Consider the following 27,671-nt stretch of genomic DNA (forward strand, 5'->3'; position numbering starts at 1 on the left):
GAAGGTCAAGTTGCAGTTTAACTGACGGGCGTCAAAAAAAAAAAGTTTGGTCCTTCTCACCTGCATTCGCGGATGTAGCGAATGGCTGAGATGAAGCCGTTGCCCTTGAGAACTTCCAGGATGGCCTGCACGGCCGCCTCGGACGAGCTGAAGGCGGACGGCTCGGCTCGGCCTATTTTGTCATCTTCCACCAACGCTGCTCTCAGGTGGCTCCTCAAGTCGCTCAGCTCTCGGGACATGTTGCTTAGCTACGGGTTGAGGCGGGCGCATCAAAATAAGCAAAGTCAAGGAGGTTGTAAAATGTAAATTGAACTCAACTGTGCAATTCTTTAGATTCTATTCAATTGTTATTTTGGTATGTTTTAAGTACAATACTGTAGAGTTCTTCTGTCTTTATATACATATATAAAAAAAAAAACAGGTCATAAAATTGTTTGTATTTTTGGGGACGAACATATTAATGGCATTTCCATTAATCCAATAGATAAAAATTCAGATTTATACAGTACATGTTTTTGAGTGACAGAATGAATGGAATTTGTAAGTCAAGGCACGACTGTCTTTTTTTTTTTTTTTTTTTTTTTTTTGTGAGTGTACCTACTTTGGGAAGAGAGCTTATTGCGTGGACCTGCTCAACCATCTTACAGTAGGACTGAAACAGCAGCAACAGCTGAAAGTGGAGTTTGTAGAGTCTTTGACACAGCTCCAGTTGCTAAAGACAAACATACACACACCAAAAAACAAAAAAAACTTTATTTTGGGTCCTCGTTTTCATGCTGTGCTTTATTCTGTGATTTTCTAAAATTCGCTAGTCTTGCAACTAAAAAAAAAAAAAAAAATATTGATGCAGCTAGTTTTGCAACTACAAAAAAAAAGAAGAAAAAAAAAACCCTGATGCAGCTACAGTAATTTAGACATCAAATTAATGATGATAACAAAGCCCGGTGCAACTTACAGCCAGAGATTCCATTTGCTACAAAGCGAGCATGTTACAGGACAGAAACATAAATGAGCAAGAAAAGAGAATCAAAGGAGGGCCTTGCAAGTCACTTTTCATTTCTACAGATCAACAAGGATCATTTTTGGTCACATGCACAGGCAGTTTAGTGATTTCCCATCACCGAGCCACTATCCAATTTCACTTAATTGGTCCAAAAACAGTTGATCTACTTTTGAAATAACATAGCAATGTGTAGTGATAATAATTGTGTGTTAGAATGAACAGGTCCACATTTCACACTGAGAAAATTCAGTTGAAGTGATCAAATAGTATTCAGACTTTTTTGTGACATTTTTGTTTAGTGGCATTTATAATGTCAAATATGCGACTTGGTTCAATAAAAGTTGGGAGTCACTGCCGCTATAAGCCTAATTCTGCTGCCACAAAACGTGCAGAAATAACAGATGAACATTAAAAGAGACATATTGTGCATTTCTTTCCAGATTTAAAAACAGTTCCCAAGGTTTTCATTATCATTATATTCACTTGGTCTTATAATTTCACACTCGATGGGTAGGCAAATACGCCTGAGACCCAACTAACATAATTTCCTGTTACCAGTATGCAATGTTTTGCCAATATAAATAAATAAATAAATAAATAAAAACACATTGTAGAGTGGTTTATCAGTATGTAAGGGTTTAAAAATGACAACGTTTCATTCCAACGTGGCACTTAATATCTAATGTAATATTGTAAAGTCACCTAACATTGTAATGATTGTTTTCTCCTTGCAAAGTAAATGGGAGGGTGTTGAATTTATGTTAAATTTTAAGTCAACTTTGCATGTAGGTTACTAAGGGTATTTATTTTTTTACGGCCACTAGATGGTGCCATTAGACCAGTTTTCGGGTATACTAGTTTACAGCTACACATAAGATGCTTGACGTAATTAACAGTACATTTAAAAGCAGTAACTAATGAAACAGTTTAAGACATTTAAAAAATTAAGTAAAGAAATAAAAAGTAACTTGCTAAAATGTGTACAGTGAAAAATTTATATTTTGGAAAACGTGATTTTAAAAGCTGTGATTGGCTGGCATCCAGTTCAGGGTGTACCATGCCCACTGCCCGAAGCCGTCTGGGATAGGCTCCAGCACCCCGCGACCCTTGTGAAGAGTAAGCGGTTAAGAAAATGGATGGATGGATGGATGGATGGATGGATGATTTTAAAAGTGATTTGAAAGACCTTGATTATTGGTATAGGAAAAGTTGGGAAATATAATTCACTCTGATAATAAAGGATACCAGCAAAACGAGGCACATGCAGTTTAAGTGCAGAGAAAGATACCTTTACTCAGGAAATTATGGTATGTGATTACAGACAGATGGTGATTACAGATCCAGATTAATGATCAGATTAATGATCCCATAATATGCCCCCTTTAATATGACATGCAGCAAAAGAAGCATTATTATGAAAAGTGCAAAGATTTGAGAAAGTGAGGGCAAACACTCACAGTGGCACAGTTACCGCAATGCAGAAGTTACAGTGTGAGAGGTCAGTTAGAGTGGAAATGTCTTGAAACGCTATTCTCAAGTCATATACGGTAGACCTTTTCATTTGTGACGGTCTTCCGGGTGGCAATCGCTCCAATGGCACCACAAGTACCGTAAACACTCTTCCATGTCATTTGACAAAGGCAGAAAACGGGGGAACTAGCTTGGTGAATTAGTCAGCAGAAGCCACTCACTTTCCTGCCAGCCGGAAGTACCCTGGCGCTTTATTGTTCCCAAACATTATGAAAAGGTCAACAGAGAAGGATTTCAGATTGACTTGTAACGGACTGTATGAAGTCTTTGTTACCTTTTCCTCCTGCTCCACAGGTTGCCGTGTGCTGCCGGGACTTGGGCAAAATGTGGCCTTACAGCTGCTCAGCCACTTTGAATGACAAAGTGGACTGATTACAACTCAACCAGGCATCAAGACACAATATACTCAACACTGGTTTACCATTGGCAATATGTTACAACATTATAAAATAAAAACCACACATTTTCTTGATAGATGAGTACTGTTGATACAGTGCGTTTAAAAAAAGAAAAAGAAAAAGAAAAATCTAATCTGCATCATAGCCGTCCTTACCGTGACAGTTGCCTCCTTTTTGCTGTTGTACGTATCGAGATACTCTTGCAGTTCCAACACACTGAATTTCATTTTCTCCAGAAGTCCGTACGACATGATCTGTGAACACAAAATGTTGTGGTGCAACTAAACTACAACACGGCCACATTTTTAAAATGTAATTTTTTTCCTCACTGTGTCGGCGTCAATAAACAACAGGGGGCACTCGGCGCACGTGGTCAGCATTTGAGACGACCTCAGGAACTTTGCTCCTAATCCTCTCAGGCTGTCGTTGAGGAAACTCACAGCGTCGCAGGTCAGTGAGCTAAATTTGCTCTGGATACTCTGCGATGCAAAAACAGACATCAAGTCAGAAGAAGAGTTTCACAACTACTGCGGTTGACTCACAAAGCTGCAGTAATTGATTCATTCTGGGTTGCGAGCATGCCAGAGCCTCTTCCTGCTGTTTATTGGCAAGAGGCGGGGAACAGTTATTCAAATTGTTTTTCACAGAGGATAAAGAATATATGACTGTCATTATTATTATATTGTCTGTGTACATGGGTTGATGCATTCCAATAGCCAATTGTTACAACACTGACGCATAAATGCTATTTGGTAGTCCACCTATATCATCTTGCATAGTTCGTAGATTTAATTATTTTGTTAGCCCGTCTATGGCGTTTTGCATTGTTTGTTAGCATTAGGCTAATTAGGCTTTCATAAGGAAATGCTATGCGGTTGTTTTCAATATACAACTTGCAAGTTCGACTTTAAACTAAAACTGAAAGTGGCATTGAACAGCTTTAATGGAGGGAAAATGTTCAAATTTGTCCTGTTTGTCAGTATGTCTTAAAATGTTACAAATGGTTCTAAATGTCCCATTACTTTCGTCCCTCCCGTACAATTCCCCGTCGGCTTTCTTCAGTTAAGAAGGCGACATTTGTTTAATGACGCTTGGAAGATGACTAATTGGCTCTTCGTTAATCAATCGGACCTCTTGTGACACAAAGCTCCTTTTCCAAGAGTGGATCAAGCAGAGGAGCGATCCCGTCACCTTTTCGCTTTGCTGAGGTCCGCTCCTAAGGGACTTAACGGCGTACCTGGAAGAGGCAGGAGAAGACGTGGAAGGTGTAGACGACGCAGGAGCCGTCCGAGTCGGACACCAGCTGGTTTAGGTGTGCTTGCCAGGCCTCCTCGGCGCTGTCGCACGCCGCCGGCTGGAATGCCGCCAGGATGGCGGAGAAGAAAGGCGAAGGTGGCGGTGAAGAGCCCGACTCCAACGTGCTGTCGTCTTGCTCCTCCTCTGCCAGACTGATGGGGGAAGAGTTTAGTCGGCGTGTTTAGCCAGCACGGATGACAAAAGTAGCGACTCACAGCTGCACAGTGGCGTACTTTTTAAAAACGTGCAATAATATAACTGAATAGAATGTAAAGAATGAAACTGTACTTTACCTCCCTTCAATGAGGAGGAGGAGGAGGCTGGAGGGCGTACCTGGGTAAGCAACCGTGGAGGTCCAGCTCTTTGTAGAAAGCGTGCGCAACATCCAAAGTGTCGCCGCAGTGAAACTCGGGAGGGAGGGAACTGATGGAGAGCGCCACGTCCTCCTCGTTTGTGTCTTCATCTGCTTGTAAAATCTGTTCGAAAGCAGGAGATGTGCTTTTTAAGCACACACAGCAATGCGGTAGGCACTAAAAGCTTAATACAGTGAACCCCCGCCAATTGGCAAACTCAACCACTTGCACAATTTTTCTGTACATTATCTTCGGCGCCATGTTAGTAGGGATGTAACGATATCCAAACATCACGATACGATAATTATCACGATATTGTGGGGAGTTTATTGTGTGTTAATATTGTGGCGAAATTTAAAAAAGTCACAGTATTGTAAAAAAATTAGCTCATACTTTAAAAAAAGCACAATATTGTGCTTTTTTTTTTACATAACAGCAATGCATATAAACCACATACAATCTCTAATAACACCTATTGAGGCACTTACTTGTTAATGCACGCACACATTGAGATTTTAAACATAGAAGGGCCAAAACATCCCTAATGAAAATTAAATTGCACTAAAAAAAACTAGCCACGAGAGGGAGCTTTTACTGCACAAATAGAAATCAACCTGACTTTTTTAACAGATGTGCTGCTTTTAAATATTGTGAACATGACGACGACAATATTGTGGCAGTTTTAATATCACAATATCACAATATTGCACTTATCGTTACATCCCGGTGTGCAGGAGTAGCTATCATTGGCCCCTAGCTGATAAGTCAGTCCTCTTGACAACAAAGAGCGACACGATGAAGATTCCTGTTTATTGTCATATGGATGTTTTAATTGTTTAGCACCTTGAGTTGCATTTTAATGTATGAAAGGTGCTATATAAAGTTTGATTGATTGATTATTATTATTTTATTATTATTATTTTTGTTATTGTGTATTACATGTTTTTAATGGACTGAGTCTGCTCAATAAAGTTGATGGATGGATGGATGGATGGATGGATGGATGGATGGATGGATGGATGGACTGATTGACTGACATCTAGTGGAAGTGCATTAAACTGCTCTACCTGTACATCGGCGTAGATAAAGATACATTGTTAAAACAGCAAGTGGAAGTAAATTATTTTCCACAACACACCTGATAATCTCTCAAGACACTGCGGAGTTGTGAATTACTGGTTTAAACTATTAAGGGCAATTCTAAATTTTTTATTTTACTTTCAAATGGGACTTGTACCACCAACAATTCCCCCTCCCATCCCCAAGCAAGGGTTCACTGTATACGTACAACAAAAAGATACACAGTGGTTACATGATTATTTAGTGGTAGTGAATGGTTACACTAACCTTGCCAGGGACACTCCTTGAGGTTTTTTGTCTTTCTTTAGAAGAATTTGTCGTGCCAATTCAACTAAATTTTGAGCTCTAAGCGCCCAGCACAATTTTCTTTTCTTTTCTTTTTTTAGGGGGCAGGCAATGTGTAAACCTTGGGTAGGACTCGCATGCCCAAACAAGAGTTTTTAGTTGCTGCTTGCTTATCCCCGCCCCCACATAGAAGCAGTAGGTATACACATTGCCTTTTATAGCAGACGGACACAGAGAAAGAATTTCCTAAGGTCCCAGAATCATTTCTACTGTTAAATAAAGCGTTATGATAAAGCCGGCTTTGCAAGTCCATTACCTTCTAGCATGCAAAAGAAAAAAAAAATGGGGCGTCACATGAGAGGAAAAGTCAGAGAGGAGAAGAACCCAAAATATAGAAAACAACCAAAGTATAACGAGAGTAGCAACTATTTGGCAAAATTAGTAAAAAACTCTAGAATAGATGAGCGGTAGGAGTTGTTAGTCCCCAGAAACTCAGACACCCTGAAGCCCTTATTCACCCGCTGCTTCGAGTTCTCCAGCAGTTGAACCCCGAAACTGAGATTTTTGCTGCTGGGGGGCGTCGAGTCGGCCGACATGTCGTTACAAATGGGGGGAGAATCCATGTTATGGATCTCCGAGGTTGGGGAGGGGCTGACGGTCTGTCAAAAGAGACAAGTTGGAGATGGTCTGAGCATGGACAACACAATCAGCTCAAGACATTTGACGAGAGAGCGCCACATTCCTCAAGTGCATGGAAGCAGGTTGGATTGGGCTGACCAATCAGGACAGGATTTGAGGTGGCAGCTGAGGCAACACATGCATTGTGCAATGATAACCGTTCAAACATCAGCATAAAAAAAAAAACGTTCCTCTTCTAAATGAGTTTCAATCATTTTCATTTTTCAGCATAACATCCTTGTGGGCGGCAATCATTTGATCAAGGCAGGGCCAACTTGAGAAAACAGTGAAAATGCCTTGAATGATTTATACTAAGTTCCAAATCCAGGTGCAGCATTTCAAATTGTATGTTAGCATTAAGTTAGCGTCAGGTTTATGCGTCAGTTTCAATAATGTAAACTTTAACTGGGGGTGCCAAATAAAGTCGAGTGGCGCCTGTAAAATCCAAAAGAGAACTAGGTGAACCTACTAGCTGCGAGCGGGAGAGCATCTGGCTGGCGGAGAGGGAATCCTCCTCTTCGGAGGACTCGTCAGAGTCGTCTTGGCGATCGAGGCGGTTGAGGCATGGCATGCTGCTGGAAAGGTGGCTCTCCTCCAGCGCGTGCAGGTCGCTCTGGTCCAGGCTGTCTACAGAGTGTCGACGCACACCCCAGTTGAAGTTGTCCACCGTGTCCCCCTGAGACAAACAAAACCCTCTGTCATATAAACAACGCTCACAAATGCTACATTAGCCTAACCTCAATGTGATGTGATTGATAAAAGTGATGAAAATAAGGTCAGCAAAATTGCTCTCGACAGTGATTGAAGGGATGAAGCACAGTTCTGATTGGGTCGAGGAGCCTTATTTTGAAGGTATAGTGCATATACAGGGTGAATCTCCATGAAAATAATTTGTGCACAAGATATTGTATTGTTTATTAAAAAAAAATCAATAAATAAACAAATAAGGATGATGGAAATGGGGGAAAAATAATCCTAAATCCCAAATTGATTGTTGCTTTCATCCTTAATTTAATAAAACACTATTGTAGAAAAATAGGGGAAAAAAATATCTTTTGAATTTTTATTCTATGTACATTGTCATTAAGAACTGCTAATTAAATGTTCCTGCATAATATGCCAGTTAAAAACAACAACAACATGCCTACTTCAGTTAAAATGAATTAATCAGAATTATCAAACTGAACACACTGCAAAAGTGGTGGCATGCACATACAGCAAAAACAACGGAGAAACTTACCTGCAAGTCCTGGATTGCACACAAAAATAGAAAAATACAACATTACTAAATTATGCATCATTTTACTATAGTATAATGAACTTTAGAATGCAATTTCTTTAGACATCGCATGTGAATGTCATCAAGCCGACACTGAATTGAAATGCTGTGCAATCAAACTGCTCAAACGTGAAGTTGGAATGTGAAAGATAAGGAACTTATTTTTATTTGTTCAATGTCTCATTTATGTACTTGAACTGTTTTCCCATGTGGAAATGTAGAATTGTTAGAAAACTGGGAGTTTTGGAATGTGGAAAATAGTTCCCTTAATGTCCTGAATTTTGATAATATTTGAATCAGCTGAAAAATGTGTCGAAGGTAAATAAAAATAGAGTAAAATAAAAATGCTCGGAAGGTCAAAATGTGGCATGTGCAGTATGTTGGTGCTGGAAAGCATTCAAGTTAACAGTGAACTGACTTCTCCGTCTTCAAGCTCCACATCCAGGAAGTCAAAGTCCCGGAAAACTCGGAACTGCTGCTCCGAGGTGGTGTCTTCCACCGTGTCGGCCTCTCGGGTTCCATCTTCGGATGACACCAGGCTCGGCTGGTGCTCCATGAGATCCAGCTCGCCGCAGCTCGAGAAAATCACCTGTGACCAGCAAAAAAAAAGAAAGAAAGAAAAAGTTAACACAGTCATCCTTTAACGCTGACGAGATGATTGGTCGCGTTGTGTCGTAGCTTTACCGAAGGGTTTTTTGTAAGACCCACTTCCTGCCCACACAAAGATAAAACATGCACAAGTTTCTCTCTGGTTCTTTTCTGCAGAGAAAGGAACACAAATAATGTTTGAAACAAGATAAACTTTCAGCAAGGTTTTTGTTTCCAGATGAAAACAAATTAGAACCAGATCTGATCACGTCTGACAAAGATATACAGTATATTGCAAGTAATCATGCTTCCAGTTATATTGCTATAGTGCAATCTGGATTAGATCTGGATTAATAGTTTGACATGGCATCATCTGACTCTACATACAGTACATTAATACCAAAATGCATAATCTGTAATGGATCATTCTGTAATAAATCTGGTTTACGATAACAAATTCAGAAATTTTATATAGTTGGTAACTTTGTTCAAATAAGGATAAAATCAATTATGACTTTCCATATTAATATGGTCCCATTTACATTGTGTCCAAAAGAGTAATCTGAATCAGATCTGAATTAAACATTGCATCTTCAGGCCTTACTGTTGGCACACTGGAAATAAGAATTTAGATTTGTCCTAAATATAGCATGGGCCCGCCACTGTTTCCTGTAGTTTGTGGTAATGATTGCAGTCTGGAATTGTTTCCAATGAAAAAATGTTGGGAAAAAAAATTTGCACTAAAATTTATACTTTTTTCCTTAGTACTTCCCTAACACTTTTTCATGACCATTGACGGAATCAGTTAAAAATCAAATAAAATACATCACGGTGTAACTTTGCAGAAGAAAAAATTCCTTGGCAGAGGTAACTAAACATGAACTTTAAAAAGGAAAACTTTACTTGAGGATCTTTCAATCCTGGAAAACATTACAGCACTGATGAATTAAACTATAAGTACTAACAAAAACAACCTACCTTCAATGAGATACCTTCCTTTAACTATCTACTTTACTTTGCACAATTACCAACCTTTACTTACTACCTAATTATTTGCCTACCTTCCTTCATTACTCTGTATATTTATCCTCCTTTGCGTACCTACAGCACGTACCTACAGTTTTTACAAAGTTCACTAAAATGTGTGCATCACCTGGGAAGATTGAGGCCTCTTCCAGCTGACCGGCACCAGGACGTTGTTGGACGTGGACCCCAGAGAGCTGGAGGAGGAGGTACTTCGTGTCACCGCCGCGCTTCTAATCTTACCGTCTCGGCACGGGGAGGTGCATAGGTCGTCGTAGCGGCGACCTATCACCGGCGTCTGACACAAATGGAGCCATGTAAGTACGGGAGAAAAAGTTGGCTTGGTACACCGGAAAGAAATATAAAAGAATGTTTGAGGTTTTTTAGTCGTCTGTCCAGGCATCTCAGTGTTGTTGCACGCAGGAACACATGCACTGTTGGCAAGAAATCACTGATTCACATACAAAAGACAGGCAGCAATGATGTGACATCACTTCCTGCCATTCACGCGCTACACAAATAGCTCTGTGTTCGGTTCCCCCACCCGCGTACTCGTCACTTCCTCTCCTTCCATTTATTATGTTTACCTTTGCAGCCTGTAAGTTAATCTCGAGAGGTTTGGTTGAGGGGAACTTAGAGAAAAGCCGGGGGTCAAATGTTTCCCTTTTTGTCGAGGATCTCAGCAAGATTTCACACAAGCAACACCCACCACACCCTGGAATAGCAGCTGTTCAGAGGGACAGGTTTTCCATGTCTCACATGAACTTGCTGTGTAAGAAGAAGGTCTTTCACCTCGGATATGTCAAAGTGGAAATCCAGCGTTTTCCCAGGCAAGGCCTTGGACGAGCGCTCCCACACTCGGCTGATGTCCTCGTAGGAGAGGTCGCTGGAGGGCTGCACCAAACTGGCCGAGCGACTCACCACCAGCTTGAGGATGTTGAGCGCTTCCCTCCAGTGGACCGTCTACAGTCGGCACATGAACATAACATCATCAGTGGGATGTTGGTGTGTGATTTAATGGAGTCTATTTTTAGAGGTGTCCTGGCGAAGGGCCAGAGAAAGAAGCTGAAGCCAGACCAGAGCTCTCGACTGGGCCTGTTTATAGTTCGGGTGTGTCGACAAATGTACTGCACCGACACTAGACGACCTTTTTGATTCTTTTTTTTTTCCATCCATCTGCAAACATTTTGATAAGTTCTAAATCTTGGCTCCAAAGCTATAACGTACTAGTCCACACTTGAGTGACTAAACAATCATTTGTGGGTTGAACTGAGCCTCACTTGAGCACTTTGCGATGCCAAGTCAGCAATGATCTGATGGCTCAGAAAGATTATTCTGAGTGATTATCCTGTGAGGTGGTGTACACACATGCCAATGATCGGGCCTAATTTGAGCATTTGTCACCCCTTCTAATCAAAGTGAGCAAAGCCTGATTATGAGAAGCATCTGAAAGATTATTGTACAGTCTGTGTTGACATGCTTAAATAGTCAAGGCCTCACCTGGGCAAATTTCTCTATGGTCCTGAGCACTTCCACGTTGAAAGGTTTGGCTTCAATCCCACTCAGGTCCATGTGACTCAGAAGACTGTAGATGATTTGTAAAACGGTCTGCTGCATATTTGGGAGACCTTTCTCCAACAGCTGAAACACGACAACGTAACCATTTAAAGAAGACGACGAAGCGACTTCATACGAACAATTAGGTGAGTTCCTCCTCCAAGTTAGATTCTAACTTAATGACAACAAATTTGTAAACCTCCGCCATGTACGTGACCAGGCTGAGCGTGATGTCCGAGAAGGCCTCGTGGAGGTACCGGCACACCACGTTGACCCAGGAGAAGCAGTTGCGGCTGTAGGAGCGCGTCTTGTAAAGAGTCATGACGTGGGCCAGATTGGAGAGCTTGTCGTTCTTCTCGTCAAGGCACACCTACAGATGTAAGTTAGGAAGAATATCGACATTAGTGCTTCTCAAACATTTATCACATCAGAAAATACTTCGCTCTTCATGTGTACTGTTCATGAAAAACAAGGAAGTGATTTTATTCTATTTAAAAGCCACTGTAGCATCATATAACGAATAAATGAAGAGTAATTAATGTAAAGTACTTAACATGCATCAAAGCGCCGTTTATTGGAATAAAATATTTTTGAAGAAAAAAAAGCTACATTCATAGAATTGACAAGTTCATTCATACAACAAGAAACTCATTGCATCATACCCTCTCAAACTGAGCCGTACCATATCGGATGGAATTGTAATCGTTCCACTATAAATTGCAACCATCCGTGTATCTTATCGCACGTCATGTATCAAAATACAAATGGAATTGTCTTTTATTGAAAAGATGCACACTGCTATAAAATGTCTTCGGCATTTAAAAACATGGGATGTAAGTGAAAAATAAAAAAACAAAAAGTACTGTCCTGTCTTAAAAGCCGTTCAAGCCACTGTAACATAGTGCAGTTTCAACATTCACACAGCTTAAAAAAAAAAAAAAAAGGAAAATAAACTACCTAAATTATTCATGTGGACTGAAAGAGAGACACAAACCTGTGCTATCCTTTCGGCGACATCCTGACAGAAGTGCGTGGGGCCATCAAAATTCTGCACAAGATGTGGGAGCAGGCAGAGGACATTCAAGGGGAAACCTGACGGGGAAAATAAACATCCTCACAGTAAACATTTTGGAATACAGTGAACTCCCCGTTTATCGCGACCAGTCTGCAATAGGTGAAAATCTTCGTAATAGTCTGGAGTGGCCATGCAAAAAAGTGAAACTTACCGATGGCTTGTGAGGTGTCTACCACAGACACCCGAGAAACGGGCGTGAGCTGGCAGAAGAGCTTGAGCGTGAGGTCGATGGTGGCGCCGGACGTGAAGCCCTTGAGCAGAAGATGCTGGAGCCCCGCGAAGCTGCTCCACTTCAGCTGGCCCTGCAGCTTCTCCAGCCTGTCGCGGTTCTCCTGCTTGTCCAGCGACACGTGGCCCAGCAGCTTGTCCAGCAGCCTCAGCGACATCTGGTACTCAAACTCAAAGTCGGACTCCATCAGCGACACGGCCAGCCAGAAGACGGTGGCCAGCAGGTTGCTGGGGTGGTTGACGTTGGCCGGGTCCGAGACGTTTTCCCTGGAGGACGACGGGCTGCGATTTTTGCCCGCCAGGAGCTGATGCTCGCACACTTGGATGCGGTCCAGGGTGGCGCTGCGAGGCGGGTCCGACCACCTGTCGGCCTCGCCAAACTTCTTGGGCACGGAGGAGCTCCTCTGATGCCGGCTGCGCTCTTCTCCACGGAGGTTGAGCTGGCCTGTGCTCTTCCTGTTGGACTTCAACTTCAGCGTGGTGAGGAGATCCGGAGATGACGTTCTGGAGTCAAATGTCGTGTTACTAACCCAAAATATACCACTAACATAAAAGTATGGGATATTTATTTGGCTCGCGTTAAAATGTCAGGATGAAACTAAAATGTACGACCGTGAACACCTAAGAATTTGCAGTACATCATTGGCAAATTCCTCGTCGATTGTTTTTGATCTATCCTCCTTTATTTGCGGAAATTTATGTTTGTGCTTCTCGCCATTTTGTGGCCTTTAGAGCCAAGGATCAGTTAAGGATCAGGACTAAGCCTTTTATATCATTCTGTGACTCTTTCAGTTTCTCTCAATCTCTGTTGCCACGTGCTGGTGACACACTTAGCAGAAGGTCCTGTTGATCAATTGTCATCTTGTTCTCATGATATAAAAATATGTACAAAGTGATTAACTCATTCAAACCTAAAAACATGTAAATACATTTTTAATACTTTGTCCTTCACTCCCAAAAATACATCTACATGTTTTTTTAAAATTATTATTATTTTCATGCAAGCGCATACAGGCTTTAATGTAGCTTCTGACATGAAGAGGTGGCTTAAAGCAATGGTAGTTATTTTAAAAACGGCCAGCAGGTAGCAGCACAGTATCAGAGCTCAGCCAGGGCCATGTTTCAACAAGCTCTTTTTGACAGTGTTTTCACCAGGAATGTGAATAATGGTGAAACTTAGCTACATTCTAATGCTAATTGCTGCAAAACAGAAACCGATATGAATGTATTTTTTTTCCTGATGAAAGAAGAGACTCTAATTTACTTTTGGTAGGTTCCATGTTTTTATAGCAATTGTGGGCCTTGCAAAATCAGTCAATATCCAGTAAAACAGCCGGAAGTGAACTGCCTGTGTGCCTGTTTACTTTCTTGGAACACATCAGAAGGGAACAAACCTGGTCAGGATGGCCATGAGGTCATTATTCTTGAGGCACTCAGCTAAGTTGTCAACCACAGATTCCAGTGTAAGTAAAACTTCCATCACGTAGCCCTGCAAGAGGACAAGTGAGACATTAATGGTAGAAACAAAGTGTTTGATTACCCCTGGCATGTTTGTGATTCAGTATTCACAAAGTAATCTACTGTATTTGCACTTAAAACTTAGTAAAACTTACAAACTTTACATGAACCTGTCTTTGGGGTTTTACAATATGTTAGCAGTAGGCTAGCTGACTTTCGCTTAAAATAAAAATAATAATAATAATAATTAAAAAAAATAAAAATTAAAAATAAAAAAAAGGATAAAAGTAATAACTAACCTGCACCTCCTCTCCATGTTCCCCGACAACCTCTACCAGCCTGGAGAGCAAATCGGAGACGGCGTGCGCGTAGATGGGTTGGCGCAGCGCCCGGAACACTTGGAAGGAGCGTCCGGCGTAGTGACGCGAGGAACTGCACAGGGCTGTGTGCAGGGCCACATCGCTCAGCTGCTGCTCCAAGTTGTCATCTACAGGATGGTAAGAATGCATCAAATGATAATCAATCATGTTTGATGTCAACGCAAGGGCATCTATAGTGTCTCGATGGAAGGCTTACCGGGCTCTTTGAACACGGACACGACGTGGCGCAAGAAGTTTGTTAGCTGGACTGTACTTTTTGAAACTTGATTCTTGGGTGAGATGTCTTCGTGACACCACAGGGGTCCACATGCTCTATGGAATAATATACAACATGTTTTAATAATTTGGGGTATATTACTGCATAAACAATTTTTTAAGGGGTTTGAATTACTGTAAGAGCAACCTACAATCTCCACCACTAGATGGTGCTCAATATACATGCTAATGAGCTTCAGGGTTTGTTTGTTTTTTGTTTTTTTTTAATGAAAATACAAGCACATTGTCAGCTAACCGTGTCCATGGTTCTCAGTGGTACCTGGTGGTCAAAAACTCAATGAGCTTGCTGGTCTTTTCGTGGGCGTTGGCCGGGGTCGCCAGCTCGTCCGAGATCTCGGGCAGGTTGCCGGTGCTCCCCCCAAGGCTCAGACTGGAGGACGTGGAGGAGGAACTCAGGCCGGAGTCCGGCACGGGAGACGGCTGACACTCCCTCAGAAAGTCAAAAGCTCCTGGGACACAACAGAGGAAATGGAGAGCTGATAGGATCTGTCAAACTGCGCATACACGTACACATACACGTACACACATACGCGCTTTATAAGGGCCGAGAAGGAATGGGAAGCCGGGTAATGATGTAATTATATGTTATCGTGGTGTGTTATTGTACCAAGCATCTACTTTTAGTCATGTGAACATTCTGTCCGAAATGTCTGGAATGTCTAGAGTAGTTCTTAACCAGGGGTTCGATTGAACTCTGTTACTGTACTAAGGTGTAAATAAAGAGGAGCAAAGTCAACTGCGGCAGAGTTCTCAGATTCCTAGAAATCGGGAAAAACAGGGACAGCAGCAACATGAAGTGAAGTGAACCAGGGAGCATTATAAAGATTAAGAGAAGCAAAATATACAGCAAATATAGCTTTATAGGCGGTATGGTGGTTGAGTGGTTAGCACGTCCACCTCCCAGTACTGAGGACGCAAGACCGAGTCCAGGCTTCGGCCATCCTGGGTGAAGTTTGCATGTTCTCCCTGTGCCTGCGTGGGTCTTCTCTGGGTACTCCAGTCTCCTCACACATTCCAAAGACATGCATGGCAGGTTAATTGGGCGCTCCGAATTGTCCCTAGGTGTGCTTGTGGGTGTGGATGGTTGTTCATCTTTGTGTGCCCTGCGATTGGCTGGCAACCAGTACAGGGTGTACCCCGCCTACGAGGCCAGCTGGGATAGGCTCCAGCACCCCCGCGAGTCGTGACCCTTGTAAGGAGCAAGCATTTAACAAAATAGATGGATGGATATAGCTTTATTTATTTATTTATTTTTTAAGAATTGTTTGAAGTTTTTATCTCCAAATATAATTCGCATCGCGTAAGCACGAGCTTATAAAGAGTGAAGATAGCTACAGATAAGTTTTCTTAAATTTATATTCTTCTTTAAAACATTTATATCACAAAAAAACAAGTAACTTTAAAATGATGGCTCCTAAAAGTTTGCTTTTCTGCGACTCTGTAAAAGTACCTATAAGCTGTATGTCAATAACCGTAATAGATACCGACGTACTAAAAACCCAACTTCCTATTTGGATCACAATCAAGGAATTTAAAGTTGTAAATGAAAATATATTGTTGGACGGACATCTTGGATTTTGGGGTCGCCATCTTTGAATTTTGTGTGGGCGGCAATATTTCGTTGTATTTGTATGTTTTCGTATATGCAGTTTGACGATTCATTTACTTATCCGCTCCACTGTAGAGATTGAATACGTTTGCCGCCTCTGGGGAAAAAAAAACACCCCTAGTATGCTGCGAAGCTAAAGCATCACATTGGAGCTTTGACAGATGGCTCCACTTGGGCCAAGCGGGTAAAAATAGCCACGTGGAATGCTTTAATCAAGACCTTTGAAGTCTCCTGTGCTCCATATTGCTTTTGGAACAAGCTCCAAATATGCTCTCCTCAGATAAGAGGCTTGTCTACAAGCATCCTGACAGGAATGTAAGCCATGACGTTCGTACCAGCGCTCACTTCTGCTTTGTTTTTGTTTTCTGTCCTTCTACCTGATGTTATGAACTCGGGTTGAAGGGCGGGCTGGCAAGTGAGAGTCTTGGCTCCGTTGAGCTGACGCGTCTGCAGCAGCACCGAAGCGATGGCCTGGAAGTTGTGGCGGCAGGACAGCGCGATGAGCAGGTGGAGGAGGAGTCGCTTGCTGTGCTCAAACACTTCGGGCCGGTAGTGGTCCATGCCTGACGGTATTGCACAAAAATCACACCATGACATCACACGTACTTCCAGGTTGCGGTAGCTTGGATGGCAACACTAGTCAACAAACCGTGATCATGTTGACAAAGACTGAGAAATCAGGGTCAACTTTCCACATTAAAATGAATTCAAATCAATCCATTGCAGCCCCCAAAATATACATCACAATTTTTTTATGTTCTCTTAAGAGTAGTGAAAAAAAATAGAAGGCTACTGTACTGTCTAAAAACCAGAATAACAGAGAATGGAAAGAAGGTTTTATAAAGTGGAATTGGGTGTTCACTTTTAATGGGTGTGGCCTAGTGAGTGACATCAGATGCTGGTAACGGGTGGGCCAGTTATGATATCCAAACATCATAATACGGTTGAGAGGTTGGCAATATAAAAAAAAACTCACGATACTGTATAAAAACTAACTACGTAACTAGAAAACTAGACAACTTTTGAATTGACCTGCTTTCTTGAATATTTGTGACCCAGCTTTTCTTTGCATAACAGTTGTATGGCGAGAAGGATTTATTTATCTATTTATTTATTTTTGTTTATTTATTTATTTATTTATTTATTTATTTATTTATTTATTTTTATGTATTTAGTGTTCTTTATTTGCATTTGTTTTTTTTCACCCTTTAGAAAAGTTTAAACCATAAACAAAACATTGAGAAAAGAAAACAGAAAAGAAAACACAAATAGCAAATTTGTAAACACTGCTCCGCAACTATTTAGGGATCACTGTACATCATCTTCCTCCGCCTCCAAAACATGCATTTTAGGTTCATTGAGAACTCTAAATTATCCATCGATGGAATGTCAGTAATGAATGCTTGTTTGCCTATGCGTGCCCTGTGATTGGCTGGCGACCGGTCCGGCGTGTTCCCTCTCCACTTGCCTCAAGTCAGCTGGGATAGGCTCCATCTTACCCACAAACCAAACGAGGATAAGCGGTACAGAAAATGGATGGTCTGCCTTAACTGACCTCAATTTGACACTCACAGAAAACCACAGTACAACTTATGCACAACTTAAAATACACACTATATCGCACGAGTTATTTTAATCACATGGTCAGAGTTTTGACAAGACGAGAAATTACAGTATAAACTTACCCAAAAATAAGGCGTGCAGCAGCACTGGGAGGTGCAAGGCCCAGTCCTCCCTCACGCTGTGGTCCACCACCATCTCCGTCATGAATATGACTGCTATATTACACCTGGGAGGAGAGAAAAAAAAAAAAAAGGACTTGAAACGGCTACCTCACATGATTTTATTTAAGGGACACCGCAGGAATTTTAATCTCGACCTTGCATGCACTGAATCGACTGCTTTGGAGTAAATGTTCCCTGAAGCAAACAAGATCACTCAACAGCAGTTTTATAAAGTGTTAGCAAGCCCAAAGACAGAGTAGACACACGATATTTGAGTACTGGATGTGTGCGTGACCTAGTGAGTGACGTCATGAGCTGGAGTCGGGTTGGCTGATTTGTCTGTGTGAGACTATGAGTGTGAGCTGTGGCCTACAGCAGCTCCCATTTATTTTTGTGTGTATGACTGTTTGTCTCATCCAATAAACGGTAATAAGTCCATCGGCGACTGTGGTTGCGATCTTTCTTCGTCACTTCACTCAAGGAATGGTGCGCGTGAAGCTCATTCCTTCCTTGCTTGCAATACAAAAGGGCGGAAGGGGTATAGATCAAATATATTTTTTAAGTATATGGATGAATGGATGGAAGTAATAATTACATTTCCAGCCAATTAGATGAAAGTGGAAAATTTGCCGCGCCACAGCTGATGATCTCGCATGGTAAAGCAATGTTTGCAAGCGCTCAAGTAGAATACGGACCTGTGCAACGGTCCTCTTGGGGTGAGGGTCTCAGGCAGGAAATCCACCAGAGGGGCCCAGCAGCCGCCGTTGAGAGGCATGGGTAGAGGATGGGGATGGTTGCTTTCAACGACGGCCATCAGCCAGTCAGCATAAGGCGGCAGAAGTTCACCTGTGGACAGATCCAGTTAGTTTAGCTTGTTAGCTAGCTACATGCTAGTTAGCTGTTGGATGAATAGATGCGAGTCAGCATAGCTTTTAGATAGACGAATGCTCATTTTTAGATGTGTATTTGCAAGCTTGGGGAGGAACGAAATACATGTATACATGTGTTATGCATTCAAGATACAAAAAAAGCTGTATTCAGCACCATTTCTACTTTTCCCCGCTAACTAATAAAGCAACGCCTCTACAATATTGTGCTTGGCAGGGGCGCAAAACTAGAGAGACTTGACAACTTGTTGGCGGAACTCAAACCAAAAGGGTGTAAAGAATGTTGCATTTGAGCCAATTGAGGCTGAATTGCTTACAGAAGCCTTTTTCAGAGAGCCCCAGGACACTGCATGCACCGTGCTTATGCATTATAAATTACCCCACGCCCGTCACCATTTCTTATCCTCCCGGCCTGCCCTCGCCAGACGGCGATGGAATTATTGATGATGGCACCGAAATACACTTACACTTGTCTTCATCGTACGATCCTCCCGAGCTGTTGCTGTAGCGAGATTCCAGACGGTGGTGAGCTCGCTTCACATGGCTGAGCCTGAGGATGGAGAGATATCACTTACTTCAATAACTGGGACTTTATTTCCCAAAGTTTGTTTTCTCTTCTGATCAAACCAGCAGAGGGAAAATTCTCTGACTGCGTTGTGGAGTAGCTACACAAATATGGATAATCAGGTCAAAATTAAGCATTTGTCTCCCCGTTAGAGCAAAAGTTCCGGTTATAGGATGTTTCTATAAGATTATCCTGAATGATTATCTGGTGGTGGGTGGTACCCGCATACTGTGGAACGAATTTGGCCATTTGCTCCCCTTCTAATTTAAAGCCAATAGAAATCTTATTATCAGATATTTCCAAAGGTTTAGCCTAAAAGATTATCCTGTTTACACATAAAGATAATAGGGTCAAAATGGAGCATTTGTCCCCAAATTTGTCAACGATTTCACCTGTCGTCGTTATCTTTTGTCTTGTATTCATCAGCATCCGGAAAGCTCTCCTGTCCTGCTGCCACAGTATTGGTGCTAGATATGTTTCCTGGGGAAAGAGTCCAAACGTGAACGTCTTTACTTCGGATCAAACGGATGTTTTGTCAGCTGTCCGCCCGGAAGTACCTGACGCCATGTTGACGACGGCCTTGCTCGTGGCGGTGAAGCGATAAAATGGCGGGCTGTCGCAATGCTGCACCACAGGGTTGACCGGGTCCGTCAGCTGCAACTCCGAGATCAACTCCTCCATGGTTTGCATGGTGTTGTTTCGACACAGATAGATCACCACCTTCTTGATCTGAACACACGGCAAGAAGATTATCATAGGCTGACATATATCCACTACGGGCTGCGGTACACGTACTGGTACACGTCAAAACAATGTGGAAAAAAATCATTTCTTATTAAGCTCCCACTGATTTGGAATCATATTTTTTGAAGAAAAAAAAATATATTCATAGGATTTTACAGTTAATACTCTCACAAATGTTTCTGTCTTTCTTTGCAGTGGCAAATTGTCAACATAGAAACGTGTAGAATTGGTCTTACGAATGGCAGGAGGGCGGTGTCACTGCTGACGCCGCAGAGGCTAATGAGAAACTGCAGCGCCGTTCGCAGGTTGTGGCTCCACTTTTCGTTGCACACCAAAGCATTCCAGGCATTTTCCATTTCGGATCCTGGTAAGTCATCGCCGTACTGGCCAAATGAAATACAAAAACAAATTTGTCAACTAAGTCCGAAATACCACAGCCAGGGAGTTTATGTTTTGAGTTTGGTGGATTTTCATTTGAGTGCAATGTCATTTGGAATAATATCCCAGAAGGTAGTACATTGGCCTCCTCACTTTTCTTTTGTTTTTTTATTTAAAAGCATCTTCTTTACCTACCTAGTTCCTACCTTTACCTGATGGAATTTTACTTATAGAGCATACTAAAAATTACAGTTGAGAGAAAGCGCTGGACATAAATAAAAATCAAACATAAAGGTCATGTGATCTACGCTGGTCATTAACGCGAGAGCAAACACAGAGGCATAAATCAGGCTTTAGATATAGAAAAATGAAACATAAAGCAATTAAATCGATGGCCACTGGGAACAACCCGTTTTGTTTTCATTGAAATGTTTAAATTTCATGGACATTTAGGCTTCAATTTCTTGAAGACATAATACTGTAAAAGTGGCTATTAGGAGAAAGTGTCTTTCTTCTTAAGTAGTACATACATTTGACTGTCATCATCAGCATAACTATGAATAGAAACACTAAAATTTATCAGGATGGAATCCAGGGGCAGCAAATAAAAGGAGAAAAGGGTGGGCTCTAAAACTGAACCCTGTGGAACTCCATATTTGTATCTGCTCCACTTACGCCTAATTTCCTTCACCTAGCTACCTACCTTTACCTATCTAGTGACTACATTTACTGTCCCCCGACCTACATGTATCCGTTTAAAAAAATATTAAAATTAAATACAGTCTCTCTATATCGCAGATTCTCCGTTTGGGTCTGGAACGTATCATCTGCAATAAACGGAGAGTCTTTGCTCTCTTAGCTTGTTATGACAGATAAATGTACCTTGGCAGTCATGTACATGAGGTTGTTGAGCACCATGGAAGTGGCTTGCAGAGAGCCCCAGCCGGTTCCCCTCAGATGCTGCTGGGCGGAGGCGGAGGTGCGCCCCCGTGTAGAGGAGTCGTAGTCGGTGGAAGACAGCGTGAAGGCAGGGAGCAGCAGGCCGCTATCTACTAGCTCTATGTTGCTGAGCCAGGGTAGCAGATAGGTCAGCATGATCTGTCTCCCGTTGGAGTGGGTGCTAGGGAACCTCTGGCTAACCTCTGGAGCAGACACATAAATAAATCCTCAGGGAACATCGCACTCCGATCAGAGCAAGCAGCATGCAGCGCAGGGGTGGATCTAAATGTTGTGCCCAACAAGGGCCACATTTGATTCAAATCAGACAAATGCACCAGGTCATACAAAAACAAGAAACTAAAATGTGTTTGCAAAACATGATACAACAATAATATAACAATTCATGCTTATTTTCTGGTCATTTTTATAATTAATTTCATAAGGATAAGAATAATAATTGTTCAACCTGGACTATACATGTACAGTTGATTTTCAAAATTAATTAAATTTCATAACTGAATTATTTGCTAATTATTTTACAAAAGGAACGTGAATACATTTTTACTGATCAAAAAATGAATTATAATCACCGAAAAATTATAATTCATGCCCGTTTTTATTTCATCATTTATTATTGATTTAATTTAACTAATGATTCAAACATGAAAATGTTAAATGCATTTAAATGTGAAATTATTTTACTAATATTTTGAATTCACCATTAATCCATTAGAAAATTATTTGAGATGATTGCAAATAAAATATATACATTTTAAATAAGCAATTTAAACAAGCAATGGCTAAATTAAACCATCAAATAAAATAGTATATTTGAACCATGAAATAAAGAAAAATTGCACTTCTAAATTTATTAATTTCAATTAATTACCTCTTTGTAATTACGTAAATGCTAAATGTATGTGAATGGGAAATTATCTTAGATATTTTATATTCATTTCTAATAAATAAATAAGTGAATTATAATGCAACACATTTAAAGAATAAATACATTTTAATTAACAGATTTTATAGGAATATTTTTCATTAATTCTAAAAATATTACATTACTCTTGATAATGGTAGAATAGCTGGCCGGGTCAGAGCCAAGAAGTGAGTGAACTGTATGTTGCGTGTGAGCCATACTTTGTTTGTCTGCAAGTATTACAGTGCTTAATTGTTTGTAGCACACAAACACACCTGAAAAAAGAGGGAGCGTGAGTTCAGGGTACATCCTGGCCAACTGTCCGGAGAGCTGAGGGAGGGAGACGCTGTAGAGAGGCGGCAATGGAGCGTGAGTGCCGTAAAGCACGCTGGTGGGCTTCTGCCCCGCCATCTTCTTGGAGTACACGAACAGCCTGGCCTCGAGAATCTGCGCCAAAACAAACGCGAGACTGCAAGCGTCACAACAGCGTTCGACGGACGACTCTCGTGGAAGCGCGTCTTCATCTCACCTGCATGAGTTGCATAGAAATCTCATAAATCTCTCTGCTGGCGTCAGACGCCTTGAAGAGGACTAGATTGAGCAGCGTCACTGCATCGCATGGGTAGTTTCTGCAAGTATGCACAAAGAAAAAAGGGAAGTTAATGTCATTGAAAAGCAGACAAGATGTTTGATGATGAACATATCTTCCAAGGGGTGGAGCTAATGGGCGAGCAGCTACAACCAAACGGAGTGCTGAGAATAAAAGCGAGCAGATTGTATTTTCACTCGTGGAAGCAGCACTGCTGCCAAATTACACCTGTCAATGAATGTAGATGATCTGCGTATGTGGTGCATGCAGTGGATGCCAAACACAAATAAAACATGTTTCCATGTAGTCCAACTTCCTCTTAGCCTCGTTAAAATAACATGGTGGGCCTGTCTCATGCAAACGAGACACTGCCTATTTCACCTCCTCTACTACGGGGACAACGTCAACTCGTTACCGTGTTGGGTTATCTGAGGGGGTGTGACAGGGAGGGCGGCTACTACTGGCCCGCAGTATGAAGAAAAAAAGTGACAGTAAAAGCATGCATTGCATTTTCACTCGTGGATGCAGCACTTCATCACTATTGCCGCTAAATGACAGTTGTCAATTATGGTGAAAAGGTTTGTTCAGTTGGTCACTAATAATAATAATGATAATGATGTCACACACATGGTTTCTTTGTACCTGCTGCCGCACACCGTGGCAATGGCTTTGAAGCAACCCGATGCCAGCTGGTAGGAGCCCGTGTAGCAGCGATCCACGGCCCAGTTGAACAGGTTGACCTGCTCGGCGTTGAGCTCCAAAAGCAGGATGACCACTTCGCATCCCAGCTGGTGGACCTGAGGCGAGAGTGGGGTCAACTTTAAACGGGGCCTCGCAAACATTTGGGTTCGGGGATCACATTACATTACTGACTTTGGGTGAGAGGGATGAACTTGTCGCCAGCCAATCGTAGCCCAATCATAAATGTAATGTCAATTACATAACTATCATGTGTGTACTCATTAAACATTACAAGTCACTTTTGTTGTAGTATTATCTAGCAACATCCGACATCTGCGCGCAGAAGCGCAATACTGGAAGAGCAAGGTGGGCAAGCACACAATTAATTATGATTTCCTGAGTATGATTGTATAGCAACTTATTTTGCATTCCCTCAAGAAGAAGAAAGCCAGGCTTAAATTTGCTGCTGCTTGTAAGAAGACTGCTGTGTTGTGTTTTGTCTCAAATGAAGCACCCGTCTGAAAGTAAACATTGCGTACCCGCTGGTCCTGGCAGGCTAGAATGTTGTCCAGCCACTTGTAGAGGTAGCCATCTGGCGAGAGGCCCACGTTGTCGAAGGCTGGGCCGCAGCACAACACGGCAGACATGGCCTGCAAGAACGCAGACAAATAGTCACACTCGTTCATCCTTTTTCTGCAGCGCTTCAGTCAAATTTATTCAAGCGGACTTGGTTTGTTCAAAGCCAATTTTCACAACAGCAAAACTTAAAATATTTTGTTCAACTGCCTGACTTAAAACTTTATCCAAGCTTGTTGCCTTGAAAGTTTGACTTCATCCAACTTTTATTTTTCAATTTTACTGGGAATTAAAATTTTTGTAACAGTATGCAATGTTTACACATTAACTCTTCAATATCGGAAAATAATTTCAAATGGGTTGCACATTGAAGTGGAATTGTACATAAAGTCAGTGTTCACATGCAATCTCAAAATTTGATACAGGATTAAGTTTGCTACTCAACATGGTTCCACACCTGACAAAGTTAAATAAAATGAAAGAGTTGAGTAAAAATCTGAATTGCAACTTTGTATGGTATTTTCTTACTGTTTTGTTTTACTTAATGTTAGAGCCATAGGAAATATTTGAATAATTATATGTTTTTTAAAATAATTATAGTTGACCAGTCAAAAACAGTTTTTTACTTAATGTAAAATTTAATTAGTAAGAATATTATAAGTATTTATGCTCCATTATTTCATAAACCAAGGAAGCGGGCAGCAAAGTTAGTGTTGACGTAAAGATAAAAAGAAAAAACAAGTGGCATGGAGCAACGGCTTATTCTGACCGGTCCATTTGGTTTCGATTTTGCACCGTGCTTTCTTTGCACAACACCTTTATAATTTTTGTGATCGAAAGGACTCAAGTAGAATTAAAGTGAAAGCATTTTTTGTCCAACCACAACGTATTAGCCCATGTTTGTGTAAATGTAACAAAAAGGAGACAGAAAGGCACGTGATGGATGTTTTTTGTTTTTTTTTACCTTCAAGGCACAGTACTGGTAGCGTGTGATCTGGTGATTTCTGTCACTGTAGCGGTCCAAGGGGGTGAACATGATGCTAAATGGCCCCGCCCACTGACTGAAGAGGATGAAGAGATGATGTCGGAGGCTCTGCTGCGGAAATAGGAAGCGCCTGTGGTGCACTGAGGAGGGGAAACCAAGCTTTTCTGTCAGTACCTGTACTTCTACTTAAGTACGACGTGCGAGTACTTTTGCCACCATCACCAAAAGCAGGCTGTAGAAAGGAAATGTTGGAGACTACCTGGCACGCACTGGATGAGGTTGGCCACCATGGCACTGAAGTGAACCCGAATATCCTTGAGGACCTCCGCGTCTTTGTCATTCTCGGCTTCCAGGAGCATCCGCGTCAGGTCCACGTACTCCAGGAAGAGGGCGCCCAGTGCGAGGGTGTCTCGCTCCACAGCCCCGTTTGTACTGTGTGAAAGTAGTAAGTCAGAAAATGGCTTTGCTTCTTGTTTTTGTGACTACATGCCGAGCGGAGTATCAACCTGTCACTGATGACGCCAGCATCTGCCAGAAGCTCAAAGATGCGCAACAGCTGAAGTCGCAGAAGGTCCCGGCGGTCACGCCGCTTCTTGTTCTGTAGAAATTAGACAGTGGTGCTTTCACTTTGCGTTAAATGATCTCAATGATCTCTTGTCGTCAGTTTTGTCGTCTGCTGGAAATCAAATCAACCCACCTCGGGTCTTCTTTCCAGTGCTTCTTTCATTAGCGGATGCAGTTCCTCCACAAGTTCCCTGAGGCCAGACAGACAACAGCGGCCATCATGTCAATCAAACTCCTACTACAGAGAATACTCCAACTGTTTAGAACCTAAAATATATATGTTTAGAAAACACATGCTACATTGATTACTACCAAAGCATCCCCATAATCCTCTGCTTAGCCCAGATGAATGCCGGGTAGTATTTTCATTTGAATGACATTGCACTCTAAGTTCACCACCTCCCTCTTGGTATCCCAAAAAGTCTGTGAAATACCTGAAGACGAGGGAGTTGGTGCGGCCAAAGCCCAGAACCAATGCTTCTGTCAGCTCCACACTCTCCGCTCTCATGAGAGGAACCAGCTGCTTGAGGAGCCAAGCCACGGATGGGCAGCCTGGGACCACCTGAGGTATTAAACAAGCTCTGATATGATGGAACATATCATAGAAATCTGACACCCCAACATGAGGCTTCAATCAGAACAAAAGGTGTATCGAACCACCATCCATCGATCCATACAATGCTTTTGAGGCTTGGCCATTTCACCTCCAAAAGAGTTGAGATTTTCCATTCAACTTCAAGTTCACTGTAAGTTGATGTTATGTTGTTAGGAATGTACATTTGAATGAGCCTCCCAATGCCTGTATGCTACAGGGTGAACAATGACAGGGTGGACATTTGTAGCTAATATTAGAATTTAATAAGCACATGGTGGACCTTTATTTAACAACTTGATTCAGTTATCAAGATGACTGTGTTGTGTTTAATAAATATAATTTGAATGTCAGTCATATTTTTAGTTGTGAGTTGATTGTTCACTACGGCAGAGTGGATGTGTTACACTTGTCAACTTCCAGTTATGCACATAAGATAAAAATTATGAAGCGCAAGTGTGAAAATTCTGGTCATAATTTTAGGTTTGAACGCCCCAGTCCTGGATGCAAACCAGTTGCAGAACCACTACTCTTAGTTTAAATTTCAAACAAAAATCCCAAAGGGGTGAAACAAAATCCCAAACCAAAACTAAATAATTGTCTCTTGCTCTTTCTTTTATGTGAAGAGGAAAAATGTACACCATGTCTCTGTTCCGACCATGTAACTGATCCTGCCACAGTTGATTTGTGAAGTCACATCTCTTACTTTGTCGCAGCCCGCAGTGACGTCGGGCGTGGTCGTGGCCATCTCGGGTGTCGACGCTCTCAGGTGACCCGCGCTCATGACGCTGGGCTTGGCCACCCCGAAGCAAAGGATCAAGTAGTTCCGCCACAGGGTCACATAGTTGTCCGTGCTACCCGAGGCGCTGCTCGTCTTCTTTGCGTTCGCCGGGTTACTGGAAATTCACAGTTATTTATAACACTTGAGTATGATATCAGATAGCTGCACTCCAATAAAAATAATCAGAGAAATGGCCCGAGTAACTGCTGACTCAGCAACAGCAGATGATGAAGACAATTCTGACAGTGTTGCAGGGTAAACATATAGTTCAGGTTTTTTTTGTTTTTTGTTTCGTGTTGTTAATAAAGACAAGACAGCAATGCATTGCATACAAAATCAATAAAATACAATATAGAGAAATAAATGGTTTTATAACATTAAATATGGCCAGCAGCAAACAGCTACAAGAAAATAATTTAATGGTGAAAGATGTCACACTATTAAAATACAATTAAAAATTTAGAAAAAAAATCTGAATATTAGATTTTTTTTTTTTAAAATGTGAAAAAGTTGAAATGCTAATATTAGATCATATTTTTTAAATGCATAATTGTAAAACTTTCTTTTAATATTACAATATTAAAATACAATTGATTTTTTTTATCTAAATATTAGATATTTTTTAAGATGTGAAAAAGTAAGTTGAAA

General features: G+C 41.5%; 1 protein-coding gene across 10 annotated transcripts in view; it reads right to left on the minus strand.

Moving 5' to 3' along the window:
* frya (furry homolog a (Drosophila)) overlaps positions 1-27,671 on the minus strand; it is a 55,145-nt gene that overhangs the window by 1,313 nt on the left and 26,161 nt on the right. For 4 of the 10 annotated variants that reach the window (XM_077540600.1, XM_077540601.1, XM_077540597.1 and 1 more), the window contains exons 22-61: positions 26,949-27,138; positions 26,085-26,212; positions 25,784-25,841; positions 25,593-25,684; positions 25,346-25,518; positions 25,066-25,226; positions 24,065-24,175; positions 23,472-23,641; positions 22,785-22,884; positions 22,531-22,702; positions 21,277-21,536; positions 20,253-20,399; positions 19,830-20,001; positions 19,665-19,752; positions 19,175-19,257; positions 18,516-18,666; positions 17,782-17,885; positions 16,474-16,659; positions 14,747-14,936; positions 14,408-14,523; positions 14,131-14,318; positions 13,768-13,862; positions 12,297-12,877; positions 12,065-12,162; positions 11,270-11,440; positions 11,014-11,154; positions 10,306-10,476; positions 9,644-9,811; positions 8,587-8,661; positions 8,321-8,491; positions 7,093-7,299; positions 6,446-6,604; positions 4,561-4,703; positions 4,169-4,379; positions 3,261-3,410; positions 3,087-3,185; positions 2,808-2,882; positions 956-973; positions 602-712; positions 61-248 (exon numbers count right to left, since the gene is read on the minus strand). In XM_077540600.1, coding sequence (XP_077396726.1) covers positions 61-248; positions 602-712; positions 956-973; positions 2,808-2,882; positions 3,087-3,185; positions 3,261-3,410; positions 4,169-4,379; positions 4,561-4,703; positions 6,446-6,604; positions 7,093-7,299; positions 8,321-8,491; positions 8,587-8,661; positions 9,644-9,811; positions 10,306-10,476; positions 11,014-11,154; positions 11,270-11,440; positions 12,065-12,162; positions 12,297-12,877; positions 13,768-13,862; positions 14,131-14,318; positions 14,408-14,523; positions 14,747-14,936; positions 16,474-16,659; positions 17,782-17,885; positions 18,516-18,666; positions 19,175-19,257; positions 19,665-19,752; positions 19,830-20,001; positions 20,253-20,399; positions 21,277-21,536; positions 22,531-22,702; positions 22,785-22,884; positions 23,472-23,641; positions 24,065-24,175; positions 25,066-25,226; positions 25,346-25,518; positions 25,593-25,684; positions 25,784-25,841; positions 26,085-26,212; positions 26,949-27,138 — 6,072 coding nt within the window. Of the gene's footprint in view, positions 1-60; positions 249-601; positions 713-955; positions 974-2,807; positions 2,883-3,086; positions 3,186-3,260; positions 3,411-4,168; positions 4,380-4,560; positions 4,704-5,927; positions 6,605-7,092; positions 7,300-8,320; positions 8,492-8,586; positions 8,662-9,643; positions 9,812-10,305; positions 10,477-11,013; positions 11,155-11,269; positions 11,441-12,064; positions 12,163-12,296; positions 12,878-13,767; positions 13,863-14,130; positions 14,319-14,407; positions 14,524-14,746; positions 14,937-16,473; positions 16,660-17,781; positions 17,886-18,515; positions 18,667-19,174; positions 19,258-19,664; positions 19,753-19,829; positions 20,002-20,252; positions 20,400-21,276; positions 21,537-22,530; positions 22,703-22,784; positions 22,885-23,471; positions 23,642-24,064; positions 24,176-25,065; positions 25,227-25,345; positions 25,519-25,592; positions 25,685-25,783; positions 25,842-26,084; positions 26,213-26,948; positions 27,139-27,671 lie in introns of those variants that run through there. The other 6 variants (XM_077540594.1, XM_077540599.1, XM_077540595.1 and 3 more) reach the window with 5 other exon arrangements.

This window comes from Festucalex cinctus, chromosome 13, assembly GCF_051991245.1.
Source record: "Festucalex cinctus isolate MCC-2025b chromosome 13, RoL_Fcin_1.0, whole genome shotgun sequence".
NCBI classification, from domain to species: Eukaryota; Metazoa; Chordata; class Actinopteri; order Syngnathiformes; family Syngnathidae; genus Festucalex; species Festucalex cinctus.